This window comes from Abrus precatorius, unplaced genomic scaffold (genome assembly GCF_003935025.1).
Source record: "Abrus precatorius isolate BTA unplaced genomic scaffold, Abrus_2018 Scaffold4, whole genome shotgun sequence".
NCBI lineage: Eukaryota > Viridiplantae > Streptophyta > Magnoliopsida > Fabales > Fabaceae > Abrus > Abrus precatorius.
Genome location: NW_020874384.1, coordinates 19,487,317 through 19,499,858, shown reverse-complemented (window position 1 = coordinate 19,499,858; position 12,542 = coordinate 19,487,317). Strand labels below are relative to the sequence as shown.

Below are 12,542 nucleotides of genomic sequence, written 5' to 3'. Positions count from 1 at the left end.
GAGTCTTAAATATACAAATTAAATTGCATGTTTAATTTCTATAAAAATGCTTTCATTTATTGTCAATTAATTATGTCAACTCACCAAATTCTTTGTGAAAATATACGTCATATGCATGTTTGTCATATATATTGTAACATCTTAACGGTGGTACTCGTGTATTTATCAACTTTTATTAATAATTTATCAGTTAATATTTTATAATTTTTTTTAAATTTCAGTCTTTAAAATTAAGGATAAGCAACTAATAATAGTAAAAATTTATTAAAAATATTTATTATATTTTTATAACTTCAATATAATAATTATATACTTTTTTATTTATAAAATATAATATTGAAAAAAGTAATAATTATAAATAAGTTAGTTAATATATTTTTAAAGAAAATATAACATTGAAAGGTTCAATTTTAAAATTTAATAACTGATTAAATAATTTTTATCCAAAACCTCAAAAGCTTAACGGCGTTTGCAAGCATGTTTAATTAGTTACGCTTAAATATCGAGATTTTGTGGAAGTTGAACGGTGGTTCTATCTTACTTTTGGGCACGGGACCATATGCGGTATGATTTAAGTATCGGTTAAATGCACTAATCAAGCAAAAAGCATTTAAGACAACTGAAGTATTATTTTATAATTAAGAAAAAAGGAAAAGTAGTTTGTGTAATAATTTGCTTTAAAACTTTGTTGTCATATTTTGACTATTCTCGTTATGGGACATGACCCTACCATATCTGAAGAAAACACCAACCATCAACATTATCTCGCTACTCATCCATGTTTTTTATATCGTTCAGTTATTGAACTCCCAATGACATTAGTTAAAGATTTTTAGTTTCAGCTGTACCTGAATTAGAGTCAAACTAATAACAACAATAGTAATTTATTTTAGTATTATATGTAATATATAATAATAAATTAATATAATATTGTAAAAATTTAAATTAATCAAATACTTAAAATATCATACAATAATTATATTATATATTTACAAGATAAAAAATACAATAAATAGATAAATAATAACAAAATTATGTATAAATATCATGTATGAGTCTTTATTCATTTTTTTAAACTTGCCGGTTTAAAGTTATTTTTAACACTTATTTTTTTCAATTTTAACTGATTTTGACTAATTATTTATCAATTTGACCCATTTTTAATTGCTTTTTTAAACTGATTCAGCCGATTATCTAACTAGTTTTCGAGTGAACCAGTCAAATTAGTTAATTCAATCTGATTTTGATAGATATGACATAGTTTGTACGTTGATTCAATATTTTTTTTAAATAAGAATAAAAATAATCATTTAAAAGATCATTGAAAAGAAAATATACTATTTAAGTATTACTACTTTATAGTTAGTACTTTCAAAAAAAATTAATACAAGTAATAAATTAATAAATTAAATATTATACTATTTTTTTTAAAGTATGTTGACATTGTCTCATCATATAGGTTAATTATGTATAATTGTTGAGTGAATTCACATATGGTAGTTTAAAATTTCTGTGAATCTATTTTTTTACGATTTAAATATTTAATGAGTCGGTAAATTTACTAATTAATACGATATTATATGATAAAGTTAAGAAATTGTAGTAGAATGTTATCATGAAATAAAATGATATATGTTTTTGTTATAATGTATATTTGGATACTTTGAAGAAACCTGTGTGTGATGGAAGAGGGAATGAGATTAAACGAAGTTGAGATTTTTGTTCTGACAGTGTGTGGGGAGACTGGAAAGAGTTGAGGCCACTAAGGTTCAAACAAATGCATGGCATATTGTCGTCGCATGTGTGGATGGGTCCCGTTTTGATCCTAAAATCCCCTGATTTTGACTCACTCGGTGATGATGACTGTCGATGGATATCTTATTATTTTGAAAGAATGAAAATGATGGACCTGGAACTGTAAATGTAGTTTCTCGTTTGTTTAAACAATTTTTTTTATTTAAATTAAAAAAATTTGCTGTAGTATTTTATTTATTTTTTACATATTTTTATTTAAACAAATTAAGTAAAAATACCCAAAAAAATATATATATTTCTTTCTCCTCTATTATTTCAATTCTCTCTCCTTTCTTTTTTTCTAATTTAGTTATTCTCTTTTTCTTTTTTTTTCATTCAGTCTCTTTCTTTTTTTTCTTTTTTTCTTTTTTTTCTTTCAGCGTCACCTAGTCTTTTTTCTCTTTTCTTCTCCTCTCTTCCTCTTTATCTCCACTCATCTGTTTCCCTTTATTTTTTCATTTAGTCTTTTTTCTTCTCCTAATAATCTCCTTCCCCTCTCTCTTCCTCTCTCTTGTACTATTGTTTTTGTCTCTCTTTTAACTTTTTTTTAAAATTTTTTTTACTACTCTTTTTAAATTTATTTAAACAAATTTTTATGACTTAAGTTAAATTAACTTAAATAAATTCTTTTTAAGCTTAAATTAAAATTACTTTTTATTAAAATTTGCTTAAACAAACAATTTCATTTAAACAATAAAAAAAACTGCTGCAGTCCGTGTCTGAAAATGATGTATCACTCATCCTCGCCCACAAACCACGAAAATAAAATCATATTTCATAGCTTTCTCTTTTTATTTCCATTCCATCTTTATCTTTCTATGCTGCTAATTCTTGCTTAGTTTACCCTTTTCTCAGGATATTCATTTCGATCCTTCTCAGCTTTTGATCCACTCTTTTTTGTCAATAGCCTTAGAGAAAACGCTTCAAATTTTGTAATTATTATTTTTCTTTCGAAGAATGAAGTTTAGAAAATGAAATATCATCAGAAACTATGGACAGAAGATTCCGTTCGACAATGCTATTATACTGAAATTGAGTGATATTTTTTTAGAACTATTAATCGCCGATACAAATGTTCGAGGGTGACTCGGTGAATTTATAACATAAATATAACTAGATTCTCAAATACTTAAACAAATGCCAATTAATCTACAACTTCCTTAATCCATAATGCTATATCTTTCTACGATATTTATGTAAAAATATAGAAAGGATTCCGATAAAAATGTTATGATATTTTTAAATATATAGAATTATTTTTTAAAATTACGTAACTTAAAAGTATTGTTTTCAAACAATTCAATAAGATTATATTATTAGTAGTACATACTTTCAAATATAAAATCAAATTCTAAAGTACATGTAATATTATAGAACTATCTAAAATAGTAATTATATAACCAATAAGAATTTAATTTTGATAGATTATTAGTATATTTTTTATTTTTATAATTATAATATACAATAAATATATTTTCAAAATAATTATTATTATAATAATAATTCTATTAATATAATAAATTCATGATTGATGATAAAAAAAGTTATATTATAATTATCTTTTCATTAATTTTTTAAAAATTTCAAATTACAATATATGTTTTATTTATATTAAATATATTTATAAAAATTATTTTAGTCATAAAAATATTTTAATTCATGATTTCTTTAGATTATAATTTTGAGTCTTTAATCATAATGTAATTAAAAAAGATGGTGTCACCTATTTGTTTATTATATTGCGTTTTTTTGTTGAAATTTATCATTATCTAGATTTGTGTTAAATTTAGAAGAATTAAGAATTGAAAAACAATTAGAATTAGAATTTTATAAAATTATATGGGCAAAAAATTACATTTAAATCCTGTATGTGTTATAAAAAAAACTTTAAATTGATTATCAAAACCGTTGATTTATGCATACTTTTCATTTCAATATTGTAACGGCTCTTTTTCCACCGTATTTTGAAAGTTTTGAGTTTAAAATTGTACGACGAGTCAGACGCTTAGCAGTTAGTAAAGTTGCAGTACTGAATTGTCCTTTTCCCCCCTCTGTTATAATAGCAAAGCTGTCAATTTGATTTGATGTTGAAACTTATATTATAATTTATAATGATACTAACAGCAGCAGTAGGGAAAATTTTTAATATATGAATTAAAAAAGGGAAAATGTTTTAATAAAATAAACTTTATTTCTTTTATATTTAAATTAAATAATTTTAAAAAATTAATTAAAAGAGATATATTTATTATAATAAGAATATAACATTTACTATGATAAAAATATAAAAAAAATCATATTTTTTGGAGAAATTTTTATTTTCAGATATTTAAATTTAACTTTAAATATCAAGATCAATGAATTATTTGAAAATAAATATTATTTTAAAACTTTTATTGTATGTTGATTATTATAGGATATTAAAATAATAATGAAAATCAATATTCTAATGAAATACAGTGTTTTTAAGACCAGAAAATCAAATGGTTTTGGAACCTTGGGAGAATAAATGTTTTTTGAAGATGTTGAGCTTCAAGGAGAAGAAATTGTATAGAATATACTGCAATAAAGTGGACGTTAATTATTATTACTCGAATTAGTTTTAATAGTATGAAAGAAATTGAAACTTAATTAAACATAATTTATTTTATCGTTCTATTATCTATTTTTCTTGAATACATTCTGAATAGTATGAAATGAAACTATTTATTTTTTTGAAATTAATTGTCATTTTCTTCGCTTTTAAAACAATGAAACAGAACTTTGCTACATTCTATCATAAAATTATTCAAATAATCGTATAAAAAATCATTTTATTACACTTATCTTGAATAGTGTAAGGTTATCAGTTTACAACAAATTATTGCTTCTTCATTTGTTCTTTGAGACGAGTGACTGTCCAATTGCAAAGAGGCAAACGTGTTCAGAAACATGATCCCCGAGTCTTTTCAACGATCTCTTTCGTGCAAGCTATATTCAATAATCATTTCATGGACTTTAATACGGTAGCAGAATGGCAGAATAGTAGTGGCACCAGTCCATCACTCCACCGGATCAGTAGAACACAACAATTCATCTAAATGAATCAAAGTTGGAAGAAACTAGAATATATATATATATATATATACACATTAAGATCTCTGAAACCCACTTCCCCGGGTCAGCAACACACTAAATCAAGCTGAAACGAAAGGCGATGAGACTTTCCTAACGATCCAGTTCCAAGGTCACATATATCTACATAACTGGGTGACTGCAAAAAAGTAAGAACCTCTATGACCTCAAACAACTAACCTACTACAGTCACAAGTCACTGATAAATATGTTACATTGTACGAAGGGAAGTGGATATTAGATACATTATCTTTGTTAGCATAGACAACATAACTTAAATCATTTTGCGGATCATTCCACCTCATTTGCATACAGTCTTAAGCCTCTTTGCAGCGTGGACAAATCCCACAATGACCTGCAACTCGTCCATTTGCTTCACAAGAAAGAAACACAATTTCAGAGCCAAATTATTGCTCAAGTTCTTCATCAAGCTTCCCGAAACACTTGAGCATATACACAAAACAACATACATTTAAAAGCAATGCCTTATTCTTTTGGTAGATTTTAATGGCGTGCTTGCACCATCAACACATCACTTGCTAGGAACCATGGCAGGGTAAATATGATGAGAAAAGCTTGGTATACACACTACAGGTGTACAACTAATGATAGATAAGAAGAATAAAAAAATGAAAAAAGTGATAAATAATGCAATTGGATAAAGAAATAGAAAAAGTGAGGCGACCGCCAGGTTTAGGTATTGCATAGGTGTATAAAAATCGAAACTCGGTTTTTAACCCATGGTTTGGACTTGTACGAATTCTACTATTATTCTAATATTATTTAAAATTAATTACTAAGTTGACATTATTCAAATTATTGTATATTTAAGAAATAAAGCATTAAAATCTATTCAAAAAAGACTAAACTAAATTTTTTATTTGATATCAATTTTAACCTTTAAAATATGAGATATCAAATAAATATTTTAAATATTAGAAAAAATGGTTTTGGTATCTTTTAATAATTGAGATTAGTTTACTGCGCAGGAGAGATTCGAATCTAATATGTTCCACCACTACAAAAACCTCTTTTACGAAAGATAAAAATATTTTAACGATTACAATTTAATTTAAGACAGACAAATATGAAATCATTAATTTTTAGATACCTGCGACATAAAATGCCTCTGAACAACGTCTACTAGCTGCTCTTTTGATGGGTTTGGGACCGCATCCACCTACAAATCAGTTTCAAGAAGTACAATGAACACGTTCACACACTGCCATAACCATCTTTTGGGAGACAGATCAGAACCAAACAGTTAGTTTGAGAAATTTACTAGATTAAAATGTCGCCAATATCTCCACAGTGCAGCCACTTCAAGCTTGCTCAAGTCGATCTTCTACAGAAAATATTTAAACACAACAATAATAATTAAAATATTAAGAAATAAACCATCTACTATGTCAGTGGGTGGGGGGAAAATTATGAACAAAAAAAAAAAGTTGATAATATACCCTGGCCCCATGAGACATAGAAACGGACCCCTTAGACTGTGAATCGCCAGAGAAGGACCTACTCATGGACTTGTGAGATGATCCCAACGATCTATGCATTCTGTGCCTCGATTTATGGGACTTATGTGTGTCGTCCGATGCTGAGAAATCAAACAGAGCAGAACACATAATTAAAAAAATTAGTGGTGGGGTCAACAAAAATTAAAGAAATAAGACACTAGAACTAGGGATAGCAAAGGTAAAAGGAGAAGCCACAACGGATCCAATGTTACCAACTTCTACCGCTATGCAAATCCACGGACATGGAAGCCAAAACAATTAATTAACTACCAAAATATCACAGCATTCCTATATATGCCTACTTTCAGTTTGGGTGCACACACCACAACAGTACCAGCCAGCATGCAAGACACGATATTTGAATCACAAAATCCGTACTAGTTAGTCAGAATGCAAAGACAGTTTAAAACTGTTAATCGTAAACTCACCCATATCCGATCCATTCCACTGCATATTTTCAAATTCAAGGTCATCATCTTCCTCATTGCCTGTCGGTGCTTCAATCACACTAAGAGCATTCCTCTGTAACTTCACTTCAATACCATTTGTAAGAACCTGCATTTGTTTATACCAAGAACAAGGTAAATAATCATCTATCCTTCAACAAATGCCAATCCAATTTTAAAAATATCAACAAATGCCCATAAATAATATTCAAATTCCCCAGAAGAAACCCCTGAGACTAGCTTGATTTCAATGCGAAATGTTCATATAAGATGTATATATATATAACCAAAACTTTCTGCTTTGTATGACAAAAAAAAAATAGAGATAGGAGCAATTGGGGGAAAAAGAAACATATGCGAAGCACAAGTGAGAGTAAAACGTATGCGTGCGATTCAATTACAAAATCCATATTAGATAGCACACGCTTTAACTATGCATAATCAGAACACGCATGTGACTTGTCACCGGAAAGTGAAAAATATGCAGGAAGCCAACATGCAACAATCCCAAATGAAACATCAAAATTCTCTATTTAAGATGATTTATTTAAAATAAGGAATAATAATGCGAAAAAAACGTAAAATACTCAATTCAGAGCTCAGACATGAAATTACCAATGCCAAGTCCAAAACCAAAGCAAGGATGAATGAATTTACTTCCGTCAATAAATAAAAAGAAAGAAATGACCCAATTCACAACTGATCCTTGTAGAAGATCCCATAAAACACCAGATCCAGCAATCAAGAAAGACATGCAACAGATACCCACAAGCAATGCTTCAGAATTGTGAGGTGAAACAAATGCAAACTAATAAGAACCCAACATTTTGAAATTGTAAATTAAAATAACTGAGTGAATGATTTGGATAAGAATCCACAGTACGTTAGGGTTTAGAATGGATTAAATTCTTTCGAATTAATTAAAAGAACAATAATTTTTTTTTCAATCAACAGGGACTTCAGAGCAATTAAATTTGATAAGAATTGGACGGTGAAAAAATTTAAAAAAAAATAGAAGAAATAGTAAATACAAAAATTGACCGACATAAAAGACTGATTTGAAGAATGACTTGGCTTCGTAATAATGCAAATAAACGACATTAGTAACAGAGAATGGAAAGGAAGGAATTGAGAATAGACAGAGTGGTTTTAATAGGAAAGGGAGTTGGGAGAGAAAATTACCAGCCAATGCCAGCCACCTAACCCAACGGCTTTCTTAACGACGCCTTGGAGACCAACGAGGACAGATTTGGTGCGGTTGTTTCCGGTTACAACCACTTTCGTGTGACGAGGAAGCACAGATAACTCCTCTTCGCTGCTGTCTCCGCAGCTCTGTAACTGCGAAAACCCACCGTTCACTGAACTTTCCATTGCTTCCAGCATTTCTAAATTCCCAAATCAAATATCAAAATTGCATTCGCAGGGAAGATCGTGCATTGGTGGTGATGAATGTGGAATTTTCAGGAGCAGATGAGATAGGGTAGCTGAGAAATTTCCGAAATTCTGCAGAGAGAAAAACACAGATGGGAGAGAGAGAAGAAGAAAGAGAAAAGCAGTGAGAGTGACTGGTATTGTTTATTGGTGTGTTGGTATGAATCCCGACGAGACCAAACCAGCCAATGGATGACTGCCATGTCATCACATGAGGGTGGGCTCTTTCATCATGCGCTTGGAGATAGCCCAACTTACGGCATGTACATGATCAAATGCAATACCCCTTTAGAGGGGGTGGTTTTCGGGAGTTACTGCTGCACATTTTGTGTGAACTCTCTCTTCCTCTGTTGAAGTTAAGGATATAGAATATAACGAAAAATAAAATTTTTTAAAAATTAAACAATGATATGCTTATACGTTGTCAACAAGCATAAAATAAATATAAATAATATAATAAAAAAGATAAATATAAATAGAATGTAAAGAAATTTTAAAATCTTGTCTCTCTGAATTTTCCCTCCCATTCCCACTTTATGTCATTTTATTCCCATAAACAACGGAAGTTATGTCATAGCCACCACACCAAAAATGATATCTTGTCCAATTTGTATCATTTATTTAGGATGAAATAAAAGTATCCGGTTCTGGTATGAGCAAGATTGGGAATTTAATGTTATAGAATATTACAGGTTTGAGATTCCAAAATTTATGCATTTCCATTGTTTTACTCACAACTTTTTTTATCCGTCTAGAAGTAATTTTGTTAAATTAAAATTTGGTTGTCTATGCCCTAAATTCACTCCCGTGGTAAATAAGCTTCCCCATTATAATATATATTGTTTTGTGTGTTATTATTATGAAGGACTATATCGATATCTATGGTCAACTTTCAACTGCAGGAAAACATCAAAACTTGAGTTTATTTGCAAATCTAACAATGATTCAAATTATATTTCGTATCCGTACAACGTATGATGTTATAATATATATGTAAAGTTACTAAAACATTGTATATTATTTAAATTATTAAAAATATCAATATACAACATATACAAGTAAACATTTAATTTTATATTTAGGAGTGTGTGTAAAGATTTAGTTTGAATTGGATTTAATCGATTTATAAAATTAGTTTCAAATCCGTTTTTATTTAAAAGATTTACTTATTTATTTATTTTACAAAGGGGTTCAGTTTTTAAATAATTTTTTCAATGCAATTTATACAGTTAATATCTAATGGGATTGGTCTATAAATATTTATATTTTGTTTCATATATGAATTTTTTTTGTGAGTGAGTCATGGAAAAGAAAATTGTAAGAATGCTTCACGTTATCTCACATTATTAAGAGAGAGGTTTTAATGCATGATTTATTTTTTTATTTTCGCTTTTGTGCATAAAACATTTGTTCGTCTTTGTCTTTTATGTAATTTTTAAAAAATTAGTGTCTGCATATATTAAAATACAATGCAGAGATAAAGAAAAATTATACAATAAAAAAAAAAAAGCAATCCAATGACAGTTATACATCAAATGATTGACCAAATTTAATCATAACTTTTAGCTTAAAAAAAACTAAAAAGAGATTCTTCGTCGCTCTTTCCATAAAAAAAGAAGAAGAAGTTTGAGTCTCAAAGTCAGTTCATATTTTTTAAAAAAATAATTTTTTAATAAATATAAATAAATAATAAATACTTTTTAGTTAACTCTTAAATAACATCTTATCGAAATAATATATGGAGCCACTAGCCACGTCAAGTAATTAATTTTCTAATGGGCACCAAACAAACCTGAACTTCACTGTGATTGACGATAAAGCAAAGGCCCAGGCCCGAAGGGAGCTTTATTGTGAATTGGGCTTCTCGATCGTTCAGACCCTTGGGTTCATGAGGTTTTGTTTATAAAAGTTCAGCTGGGATGTGATGGAGCTCATATGTTTTTTGTCACCTCTTTGTAATGGGCTATTTCCACAGAGCCAAACTAAAAGCCTTGGTAAAGCATGCTATCTAAGTTGTTACAAAGGTGCAAAATCCCAACCCTCTTCAATAGTGGAAAACGGGACACTTCTTGGTGCCATGCATCGTTGAAGAGTTAAGTGCAAGACTATTATGTGATCAAGGATTCACGATTCAAGATACTTAAACCCCCTTCTCGAAGATGTAAATACCTTTACATAACACTCAAAAACAGAAGATTTTCATTTTAAATGATACGGTTGAACTCACAGCTCTTTCAATAATGTATAAAGATAAAGACGGTTCTGTTGCCTCGAAAATAAGATTATAAAAAGATGGTAAGTAAAATAAGGCAACCCGCAAATGCCAGTTCAAAAGTGAGCTATAGTAATAATTAATAGGTCGATTCACCTAACCTGGATTTTGGTAACTAAAGCAGGCTAAATTTTGAACAAATCAAAGGATGTAAAATTTTGTTCCCTGTTCCACTATTTTAAACGGATTAGCTCGTTGAGTTAAGCCTAATATACTAACAGTTATAATATTTATATCCTTATTTAATACAAGTTTTATATTAACAATATACTTATTCATTACATGTAAATGAATAAATGCATTTATTTATATATAAATTACTAATCTATCACTTATTACTATAAACTTTCAATAAAAACTTGCTAAGTTAAGATGTTTACATTGATTAAAATATGAATAAAATACATTTTTATAAACTTCAACAACGTTTATGGATGATATGTGGAATAAAAGCAGCATTTTATGGATGATATGTGGAATGACGAGCAAGAAAGCAATCATAATGATTGAAAACGACGGCACAGCGGATGTCGGAATAGAACCCCGCATGTTGATTATTATTATTATTGACCCCTCTGCGAATGCCCAAGATTTTGCAGGGGAACATTGCTCGTGTGGAACAGCGCAAACGCAAAATTTAATATTGTTCATTTATTTCAATTACAAATCCAATAATTACGTAGCATTACACATGTATGCTAGATTGATTTGTAAACTAGTTTAAAGTTTTCTTATTTTTATTCTTAAAATTAAATTTAAGCATCTACTAAATATAATAATTATTATATAAAGTTGTAAAAATGTAATAAAATTTTACCATTATTGATTGTTTAAACTAAATTTTAATGAATAAGATTAATTTTTTTAAAATTTTTAAACTATTTTCTTTTATTGCCGTAAATACGTTAAGTTAATTTATATTTTTTTAAGTGGCTACTCAGCAACAATTGGGACTTTTTTCATGGGATGACGGGTGTAAATTTAAGATAATTTTTTGGGGGCTACAATTTGAGGTCATTTTAAATGCAAATACAGTCTCTTTGCCTTTCTGTCTGTGTTTGGGCCAGGAGTTGGGGTCCTTAAAATGAAGAATTATCATTCCCCTGACCACCATTCAAGGTCGGTGTTGCACCACCAGTGAATATAGCATTTATATTTATACATATTGTGTAGAATAATTCTGAATCGTTCCGTTAGTCATTTATATTTATATACATCTGCATCTGTATTTATATATAAATTTTAATATATTATTACTGTAATTTTTTTTAAAATACCAATTCACTAGCAAACATTTGATATTTAGTTTTAAAATACTTGATAATATATAATCGAATGATAATATAAATTTCATATATAATATATAGAATAATCATTCTACCAGTTATATGATTATCGTTTTGTTATTTATTATTAAATAAAAATAAAGGCCAAAGTATACTGGTAACACTGTATTTTATACTTATATTTTCATTTTTAATTATTGTTCTGACAATGCCTTCAAAATCGTTTATAGTAATATCTAATTTAAGAAAGAAATAACTGAAAGTTGAGTGACCAAATGTGAGAATATATGACATAAAAAAGTATACCATCATAATCCTAAGTAAGACATATTAATTCAAGTAGTATCAAATTTCTTAAAATACTGAATGTCAAAATCAAATCCTAATCAGGCCACTAGCCTATATATACCTTCCAAGTTTTTAAAGCAGCTAGAACTTTGACATGTAAGAAATTATATATATATATGAAAATAATCTTACGTGGTGCTTGTTTTCAAAGGAAAGTGAATCGCTCATTTAAGTTGAATATGGACATACAATCCTTTTCTTTGAGTTTGGTGATCACATAGACGGCACAACCTTCACTTTTCTTCAATGCTAAGCGGCCTAAGCCTATAAACTTTTAACTATTATATATTATAGTACGTCATCTGGTGTGGGTGTGTATTTTATGGTGACG

General features: G+C 28.5%; 1 protein-coding gene across 4 annotated transcripts; it reads right to left on the bottom strand.

The window, feature by feature from the left end:
- Window positions 1-4,691: 4,691 nt before the first annotated feature.
- LOC113865262 lies at window positions 4,692-8,257 on the bottom strand. 4 transcript variants are annotated; one of them, XM_027499697.1, is made up of 7 exons: window positions 8,057-8,257; window positions 6,857-6,983; window positions 6,369-6,508; window positions 6,191-6,253; window positions 6,020-6,088; window positions 5,379-5,496; window positions 4,692-5,281 (listed from the first exon to the last, which is right to left on the bottom strand). In XM_027499697.1, exons 1-6 carry the CDS (start codon window positions 8,255-8,257, stop codon window positions 5,413-5,415), a joined length of 684 nt encoding a protein of 227 aa, XP_027355498.1. In that variant the 3' UTR covers window positions 4,692-5,281; window positions 5,379-5,412. The 4 variants fall into 4 exon arrangements, 3 of the variants coding, with proteins under 3 accessions (XP_027355498.1, XP_027355500.1, XP_027355499.1); XR_003504978.1 differs by having other exon boundaries at window positions 5,230-5,281; window positions 5,379-5,447; XM_027499699.1 differs by lacking the exon at window positions 5,379-5,496 and having other exon boundaries at window positions 6,369-6,523.
- Between the last annotated feature and the right edge of the window lie 4,285 nt (window positions 8,258-12,542).

Bases quoted from the DNA above. Each gene is read 5' to 3' on its own strand.
- LOC113865262 (XM_027499699.1), bottom strand. From the start codon at position 8,257: ATGCTGGAAGCAATGGAAAGTTCAGTGAACGGTGGGTTTTCGCAGTTA. The intron at 6,254-6,368 runs GTATATTATCAA...TATTTTCTGTAG, and splicing joins CTATGTCTCATGGGGCCAGG to AAGATCGACTTGAGCAAGCT. The intron at 6,089-6,190 runs GTAAATTTCTCA...ACTGATTTGTAG, and splicing joins ATTGGCGACATTTTAATCTA to GTGGATGCGGTCCCAAACCC.